Genomic DNA, 9631 nt, shown 5'->3' with positions numbered 1-9631 from the left:
TCGCGGGAGCCTCCCTCCATCACTTTAGTGGAATTCTTGCCCTTCTTCTTCTTCTTCTTCTTCTTCTTCTTCTTCTTCTTCTTCTGTCGAGCCTCTCCCTCCACAACATCATCTTCAAGAGTGAATCCTCTCATGATAGGTTTGTCAATGCACATCTTGACCTTCACCCTCATGAACTTCCCCACAGCCTTCCCATCTCTACCTGTGTCTGCCTCCATAAAGCTCCCAATGGTATTACCGATCGCCTCCGCCGAGTCCTCATTCATCATACCTAGAGGGAGACCGAATACGCGCACCCAGACCGGGATGTTGTTGAACGCATAGTCCTACATTCTCCTACTTGGCACATAATCCTCCACCACCACCAGGTCTATCAAACATCCATTGCCCATCCTCAAGTGCATTCCTCTTCCCTGAATCTTGATTGAAGGTGAACAAGAACAGATTCAAGAACAAATTTTTGCCCACCTCCTTACAGTCCACCCCCTTGATCGGGCACCACACCCGCCCCAACGAAAGTGAGATCGCATCCTGATGCACCAGTTTGTCCGACAGGACCTTGCCCACCGCGTGCACCTCCATCCTCTTACCCTTCTCCCGCTCCGGGATCCAGATCTTCACCCCTTCCTCTCCTCCTCCGAGAGCTTGAGTCCCTTCATCATCCCCGCAACTCCTTCCATGGACCTCCTCAACCTCACGTGCCCCTCCACCTCCTAGGGTTTTATGTGTACTCCGGCGGCGCGCCCTAGGGAGCACGCCGAAGACTGCGACGGTGGCCGGGATCAGGACCGGAACAGATCGCACACCGATCCGGTCACGAAGATTGATTTGGTTCATCGGCGGGATCGCTGGTAGACCGAGAAACCCTGGTCGCTCCTGAAACGTCGGAGTGAACCCAAACCGTCACCCGAGGGAACGCCACCATGGATGTTATCTAGACAGGATGAAAACCCGACCATTTTTTTTGGATGCGCTGCTAATGTCACCGCCAAAAACAACACCGTCCAACATAGTAGACTCACCAATCCGCGAGCGTCTTAGCACCGCCGTAATGGATGCCGACATGCCAAATTATTCTAGACCTATCTAAGCGCCTGATATGGAAATTCGGGACTCCTCCAGCCTCACGTCGCTGAAGCGGCGGACGGAGGATGAAGGAGTCCGCAGCCTTGCCGGCGGCCGACGGTGGGATTGGACGCACCCTCTTCTCACTTTTTTCTTTGAGACAGCCCTCTCTTCTCGCGTGTGAAACCGTCAAAGGGAAGGGAACGGCTCGAGTCTGTTTCCCTTGACGCGCTGGCCCGCGCGTTCCACTCCCGTCGCCGTCTCCAGAATCCCCCATCCGACCGGACGCACACGCGCAGCCAGCGTCGCCCGCTCCCCAAATTCAAATTTCGAATCGCCCCGCAGCCCCCTCCCAGTCCACTTTAAACCCCACCCCATTCCCCTCCCCGTCCCCCAGATCCCCAATCCCAACCCCCGCCCCGCATTCCGCCCCACCACCAAAACCCTAGCGCGCACACAACCTCTGTGTGCCGCCATGGCGCCCGCCGCGAAGAAGCCGCCGCTGAAGTCCAGCTCCTCGCACAACTCCGCCGCGGGGGACGCCGCCGGGAAGACCATCGAGGAGATGTACCAGAAGAAGACCCAGCTGGAGCACATCCTGCTGCGCCCGGACACCTACGTCGGCTCCGTCCAGAACCACACGCAGACGCTCTGGGTCTACGAGGACGGCGCCATGGTGAACCGGCCCGTCTCCTACGTCCCCGGTCTCTACAAGATCTTCGACGAGATCCTCGTCAACGCCGCCGACAACAAACAGCGCGACCCCTCCATGGACTCCCTCAAGGTCGACATCGACGTCGAGGGGTGCTGCATCTCCATCTACAACAACGGAGACGGCGTGCCCGTCGAGATCCACCAGGAGGAGGGCGTGTACGTGCCGGAGCTCATCTTCGGCCATCTCCTCACAAGCAGCAACTACGACGACAACGAGCGGAAGACCACTGGCGGGAGGAACGGCTACGGTGCCAAGCTCGCCAACATCTTCTCCACGGAGTTCGTCATCGAGACCGCTGATGGGCACCGGCTGAAGCGGTACAGGCAGGTAAGACAATCACGGATCTCACGAGCGTTTTACGGTTGCTATTCTGGTTTTTGGGTCGGTGTTTGGGACCGGGTTAGTTAGAACTGCAGACATTCTGGTGAATCGATGTGCCATGTGGCTGTAATGAGGCACGGTTGGTTGTGACCACATTAGAGTTGGGAATCTGGTTATATTGGAGTGCGAGACCGTAGTTTTTTTTACCATGAATGAGATTTTGGTAGTAGATTGGAGCATGTGTGTTGTTTAATTGTGGTTTCTGATGAAAATTTTGCAGGGTCAGTTCAAAATTTATCGTCTGTAGAACCTGGCTACATAAGGGTTTCTTAATTATTATACACTTGTCCGAATCTTGTTTCCTTTGGTACTTTTTAGCATTATTACTCAGTGTGGTTTACCATGAATATGCACATCTAGTTTAAAACTAACACAAAGACACATAGCTAATTTAAACTCACACCAGGGTTGCAGTAGGAGTATATTAACTAATATCTCCTGTACGTTATTTAGGCACAGCTACCCAGCTACCCAGATCACCAAGCACATGGTACATTGTGACATCCCTCCTTGAATGCCTGTGCAGGTTTTCTCCGAGAACATGGGGAAGAAGTCGGAGCCTGAGATTAAAAAGTGCAAGCAGTCAGAGAACTGGACCAGGGTTACCTTCAAGCCTGACCTTGCAAAGTTCAACATGACCGAGCTTGAAGCTGATGTTGTGGCGCTCATGAGGAAGCGAGTAGTTGATATGGCAGGCACCCTTGGCAAAACAGTGAAGGTTGAGTTGAATGGCGAGAAGGTGGCAGTAAAAAGCTTCTCTGATTACGTGCAACTGTATATTAACTCTGCTTCCAAAGAAGGAATCGATCTACCAAGGTTTTACATTGTTTTTTCTTACCAGTTTGATCGTCTCCAGGAAAAGCTCTGAAGCACTATTTCTGATATTCAAATTTGCCTTCCTTTTCAGAATTTACCAAAAAATAAATGATCGTTGGGAGGTGTGTGTGAGTCTAAGTGAAGGCCAGTTCCAGCAGGTAAGTGTTGCGTAGTTTCCTGTGAAGCTCCCCTGTAGTGTGTTGTTATACTTATACCTCAGACATTTTGCTTGGATTGCAGGTCAGTTTTGTAAATGGAATTGCCACCATAAGAGGTGGAACTCATGTTGACTATGTTGCAAACCAAGTTGCTAGCCATGTGATGGGGGTTGTGAACAAGAAGAACAAGCAGGCTAACATGAAGTTGCATACAGTGAAGGGCTACCTATGGGTATTTGTTAATGCGCTCATTGACAACCCTGCATTTGACTCACAGACCAAAGAGACCTTGACGACTCGTCAAGGAAGCTTTGGGTCCACTTGTGAGCTCTCTGATGAATTCCTTAAGAAGGGTATGTGATGAGTTAACTTTGCTATCCTTGATTTGTCTATTGTGGCTGCACCACTAATGCTAATGTTCACTTCTTACAATTGCAGTCTCTAGTTCGGGTGTTGTTACCAATCTTCTTTCTTGGGCCGAGTTCAAACTAAACAAGGAACTTAAAAAGACTGATGGAACCAAGAAGACAAGTATTGTTGGCATCCCTAAGCTGGAGGATGCAAATGACGCTGGTGGGAAGAACTCTGACAAGTGCACCTTGATCCTTACTGAAGGAGATTCAGCAAAGGCTCTAGCTGTGAGTAACAAGAAGCTATTAAGTGCCATAGTATGCTATTTTGCAGTCATAATGAAGAGTTCAGTCTGTTTTCTTCGCAGATGGCTGGCATAGGTGTAGTAGGAAGGGACCACTATGGCGTGTTTCCTCTCAGGGGTAAATTATTAAATGTGAGGGAAGCGAGCCATAAGCAATTAATGGAGAATGCAGAGATCCAAAATATAAAGAAAATATTAGGTCTGCAGCATGAAAAAAAGTATGATAGCACGAAAGGCTTGAGATATGGCCACCTCATGATCATGACAGATCAGGTTTGCCTGACAATATCTCCAATTTATCCCAATTAGTCGAATTGAAGCTGTTTCTTGGCTTTGATTAAACTGGTGACATTTCAGGACCATGATGGTTCCCACATCAAAGGGTTGCTGATCAATTTCATTCACAAAGAGTGGCCATCTCTCCTCAAAGTTCCTTCTTTCTTGGTTGAGTTCATCACTCCAATTATCAAGGTAGACAATTCTTTGGGTCATTTGACAAATGCTCTTTTGTGTGTTAAGATGCACATTAATACATATTTAATCCTAATATTTATCATTCAGTTTTTCTATTTCTCTACGTGAAATCAAATTGGTATTATAACTCCAGTTAAAAATAATGCTTTTGCTTATTTGTCCAGGCAACCAAGGGCAAGGCTGTCAAGCCATTTTACTCAATGCCAGACTATGAAGCATGGAAAGAGGACTTAGGAGCAAGTGCAAGTTCGTGGACTATAAAGTACTACAAGGTGTGCCTTTTGCCCCTTATTTCGTTTTTGCATTATAGTTTTGCCAAATGATACTGCCCCCACTACACACACACACGATTTTTCAGTGGACGGCAGTATAAGGAAGATGTCTGTAGTTATATTTGTTCTTAAAAGAGTTCTGACTGGTACAGGGGCTGGGAACCAGCACAGCTGAAGAAGGCCGGGATTACTTTGACCATATTGACCTTCACAAGAAGGATTTTGTCTGGGCAAATGACGAAAAAGATAATGAGGCTATTGAGTTAGCATTCAGCAAGAAAAAGATTGCTGAGAGGAAGGAATGGCTGACCAATTATCAGGTTAAATATTTGGATCCTTTCCCAGTTTGATAGAAGTTCCTTATTCTGTATCAATAGTAACACACAAACCTTATTGCAGCCTGGTACTTGCCTTGACCAACGTGAGAAACGCATCAAGTACAGTGATTTTATCAACAAAGAGCTGATACTCTTCTCGATGGCAGACCTTGAACGGTCAATACCTTCAATGGTCGATGGCTTTAAACCAGGACAGAGGAAGATTTTGTTTTGCTCGTTCAAGAAGAATTTGACTAAAGAATCTAAGGTTCACCAAAGAGCTTTTGAATTTTTGTATTGAAATCATCATGCATATTCCTAAATTTGCTGCCTTTATTTGCTACAGGTGGCACAGTTTATTGGTTATGTGTCAGAACACTCCGCATACCACCATGGTGAGCAGAGTCTAGCAAGCACAATCATAGGAATGGCTCAGGATTTTGTTGGCAGCAATAATATTAATCTTTTGGAGCCCCGTGGCCAATTTGGTACCAGAAATTCGGTGGGTTAGCTTTGTTAAAGCCAAGTACCATATGACTCTGTAGTAGGTTCTCATGCTTGTTTACATTCATTTCAGGGGGGCAAAGATGCTGCTAGTGCTAGGTATATCTTCACCAAATTACATCCTATCACCCGTTTAATTTTTCCGAAGGATGATGATGTTCTTCTGAACTATTTGAATGAAGATGGGCAGTCAATTGAACCCAGCTGGTAACATATATTATCTCTTTGAACATTCATCCTGCCAACTATGATTGCAATTGGATTTTTTTTTGTGTACCTAAAATATGCCATGTTATGTTCTCAGGTATATGCCAATCATTCCCATGGTTTTGGTCAATGGAAGTGAAGGCATTGGCACTGGATGGAGCACCTATGTCCCAAACTACAATCCAAGAGACATTATTGCTAATCTGAAAAGGTTGCTAAATGGGGAGACTATTGTACCAATGATTCCTTGGTACAGGGGGTTCAAGGTCGGTGCGATGCTTTTACTAGCATAATATTTCTGTTAGACTGAAAGTTTGGCTGCTTAATTCAGCAATTGATTTTGATGCAAATTTTTTGTTCATCGCCTTACAGGGCTCTTTGATAGAGACAAGTTCAAAGGCAACCGGTGTGACATATACCATCACTGGTGTTATAGAGGAAGTTGCTGACACCAAGCTTAAAATTACTGAGCTTCCCGTCCGCCGCTGGACTACAGATTATAAAGAGTTTCTTGAATCCATGTGTCCTATTCCTATAAAGGAAAAGGAAAAGAGCAAGGACAAGAACAAGGAAAAGAAGAAGGACAAGGACAAGGAAAAGGAAAAGAGCAAGGAACCACCGTTGTTAGAGGTACTTAATAGTGCAAATAGTTCATTCTCTTGGGTTTCAGATGTTTTGACTTTCTTGCACTTCAACCAATTTACAGGAAATAAGGTCGCAGTGTGATCACGCGGATGTGGAATTTGAGCTTATACTGACTGAGCAAAACATGAATATAGCCAAGCAAGAAGGCCTTGAGAAGAAATTCAAGCTGACTACCACAATAGGAACAACAAACATGCACTTGTTTGACTCACATGGTAAAATCAAAAAATATGACACCCCAGAGGATGGTGAGTACCTCTAACATGGACCTTATTATAGCAACAAATCCTTTTACTTGTGGTTTTGGCACTGACATTATGTCAACTTTTCAGTACTAAAAGAGTTCTTCGATTTGAGGTTCGAATTCTATGTCAAACGGAAGGTACATGTTGACCTTTTCCTTTAGTTGTTCCTCTGCAAACTACTAAATTATTATCTAACAAACGTATGCTGCGCAGAAAGTAATGTTGGAAAACATGGGGAATGAGTTGCTCAAGTATCAGAACAAAGTTAGGTTTATTCTTGCTGTTATTTCTGTGGAAATCATAGTCAATAACAGGAAGAGAGCAGACCTATTCGATGAGCTGAAGCAGAAGGGCTATAAAGCTTTCCCAAAGAAAAAACCCACGTCTGGGCCAGTTGCTGTAGGATCTACAGAAGCAGATGAAGATAATGATGAGAGTCCTGCTGAAGCTGCAGCAAGTGATTATGAGTATCTTCTTGCAATGTCGATTGGTACCTTGACTATGGAGAAGGTGAAGGAGCTCATTGCGCAGCAGGATAAGGTGAAGGCTGATCTTGAAATCCTGCGTAACACAGAGCCAAACACTCTTTGGCTGAGAGACCTTGACGCTCTTGAGAAGGAACTGGATGTAAGCAGTGTTTCTCTCTGTTATGTATTTTTTCTCTTGAGCAGGTTTTGCTTGATGTTACGTGTTTCACTGCTCTTCTCACATTGATTTTAATACAGGTGCTTGATGCAAAACTTGAAGCTGAACAGAACGACAGATCACGCAAGCGCGCCAAAAATTCTGAAAAGGCGAAGGACTCTAGGCCAGCACCCAAGAAACAGCCTAAGAAGGCTACAGCCAAATCCCAGAAGGTACAGACTAACACAAGTGATGCGTTTCTTCAGTTGCAGAGGACTAGGTAGTACTTGTTGCTCTTTACTGATAAAACAATCAAACTTTTCTAGGCTGGGAGTGATGATGATGTTGATTATAAAGGAGACATTCCGAAACCTGCTGCACAAAAGAAGAAACCACCACCCAAGAAGGTTGGGTCCTCAATCAAGCCTTTTCTTATTGTGTGTCATAGTTTATTTGCTGTCTTAACAAGTCAATTTAACAATTTCATAGGCAAGTGCACCGGTGAAAGATGAGGTGAAAGATGAGGAGGACGAAGTGGCTGAACTGAAAGACCGCCTGGCTGCTTATAATATCGACAGTGACAACTCTCCAGAACCCAGTGGTAATGGCCATTGGTATAATGTTGTGTTTGTGAACATAAAATATCCATCTCTTACAGTTTTAAGCTGATGGTGTCCACTTGTACAGCCATGGAAACAGAAGAACAGCAGAAAGGAAAGAAAGGGAGGAATGGACCAAGCAAAAGAGGCGCAGCAAAGAAGGCCATGTCATCCTTAGCTGAAATTTCTGATGAAGACATAGCTGAGCCCGACCGTGAGAGCGATGATGGGGGGTCTTCCATGGAAGTTGAGAAGAAAACTAAAGGAAGAAAACCTGCTGCCGAGAAGCCGAAGACTACCATCAGGAAGAGGGCGCCAGCTCAGACCAAAGGCATGAGGCAGAAAGTGATGGAAGAAATATTCAAGCCTACTGATGACAGCACCCTCAGTGCTCCTTCTCCTGAGAAGAAGGTGCGAAGGATCAGAGACTCCCCCTTCAACAAGAAGAGCGGCTCGGTTCTGCACAGAATGGCGAGCGCTTCAACAGGGACAGAAGATGGTGAGGCTCCTCCCTCCGGCAGCTCTGCCGAGCCAGTTGCACCGAGAAGGACAACAAGGGAGAGGAAGGCGGCAGTAGTCTACGTCGCTTCCGAGAGTGAAGACGATGAGACTGAGGATGAAGATGTGTCGGAACCAAGCGATGATGACTTCTCCGAAGATGACTAGACTCCTTGGCTCAACCGCCCAAACATTGCGTGGAGTAAAGTGACTAGTGTCTTGAGACATTTGGTTAGCTAATCTGATGTATTGGTGCTTTGCTCAGGTGCATCTCTTGTGCGTCGAATGTTATGTTAGGTTGCTGAGGCATTCCGTGAGCTAATCCGTTTGAGACTTGTGCCTATCACCATTTCTAGTTCTAATATGCTGAGACGAGTGAATGTGGACATCCTCGATTTTAATGTCAGAAGTGATGCTTTATGCTTGTGTTGTGTCAGTAAATTGGGTTCTATGCTCAGCATCCATTGAGGTTGAATCCAGTTTACATAGAGAGTTTCTGTATTCTGTTCATACAGCTTCTCTGTGACATGATACAGTAATTTGGGTTCTATGCTCAGTATTTCTGTATTCTGTTCATATGCTTTGAAGGTGTAGCTATTGGATTTTATTTACATGCTATTGCTGTCTTGATTTTGACAGCAGCTATATCTTGGTTGTTATTTAGTTCAGCTATTTAAACCAGGTTGCTGATGCAAGCAAATTCTTACTCTAGTTGAGTGTTTGGTTGCAAGATCGGATGTTCAGGTGTCATACCAAGCTATGTGCACAATTTCTGTGAACTGAAGTTATTGGTGAATGGTGTCATACTCCCGCTCCTGGATACCAAGTTAAGGTCAATTTATCCTCCTTCAAAACTAAGTAGAAGGATAAGCTCAGTTTATCAAAAACAAATCAGACAACAATCTGAGATGCAGTCGTTTTTGGATTGCCCCTGATATTCTTCCATGCCTGTTAAGGGCTAGTACTCCCGTTCACTTGTCCACCAAATTTTCCAATGATGGCATCTAGGGTCAATATCAAACATAGGTCAGATAATATGGGTGTTGTTGGGTTTTGGTAAGATAAACCTACAGGGATTAGTTGTACCAACCCGCTCGCGGAGACAAGATCACTAGTTGCATAAAGTTTACCAAAAAAGGGCTCGGTAAAATTCATCTGTCTGCAAATTTTTATTTTATCGGGCATTAGTAAGTGGTATACTTGAACAGGAAGAGGTGCTGTTCTTTCCCCCTTTGGCCCCCTCACACCTATGAATTTCACCATTCTGGTGCTACTATGGTTAGTATCAAATTGATCACTCTGTTAAACATGTGTATGATAGCCGTTCTTATGGTATGATTGTTTTTTTTGCACCTGCAGGATGTCATTGCTCAACCTGTAGGATTGGTTCATTACCTTGGAATTAAAGAGGAACTTTATGTGGCATGTTCCTCGGGCACTACACAAGTGGTGGATA

At 45.3% G+C, this 9631-nt stretch overlaps 1 protein-coding gene across 1 annotated transcript; it reads left to right on the top strand.

The window, feature by feature from the left end:
• Positions 1-1452: 1452 nt before the first annotated feature.
• Positions 1453-8595, top strand: LOC123128092 (DNA topoisomerase 2). Its single transcript, XM_044548005.1, has 21 exons — positions 1453-2107; positions 2688-2977; positions 3069-3135; positions 3218-3488; positions 3574-3773; positions 3854-4063; positions 4148-4261; positions 4429-4536; positions 4689-4856; positions 4936-5121; positions 5200-5355; positions 5431-5564; positions 5662-5830; positions 5937-6194; positions 6271-6457; positions 6542-6591; positions 6668-7081; positions 7180-7311; positions 7405-7485; positions 7568-7679; positions 7766-8595. Exons 1-21 carry the CDS (start codon positions 1541-1543, stop codon positions 8341-8343), a joined length of 4452 nt encoding a protein of 1483 aa, XP_044403940.1. The 5' UTR covers positions 1453-1540; the 3' UTR covers positions 8344-8595.
• Positions 8596-9631: the final 1036 nt, after the last annotated feature.

The sequence above is a fragment of the Triticum aestivum genome, chromosome 6A, assembly GCF_018294505.1.
Source record: "Triticum aestivum cultivar Chinese Spring chromosome 6A, IWGSC CS RefSeq v2.1, whole genome shotgun sequence".
NCBI lineage: Eukaryota > Viridiplantae > Streptophyta > Magnoliopsida > Poales > Poaceae > Triticum > Triticum aestivum.
This window is presented reverse-complemented; position numbering and strand designations above follow the sequence as displayed.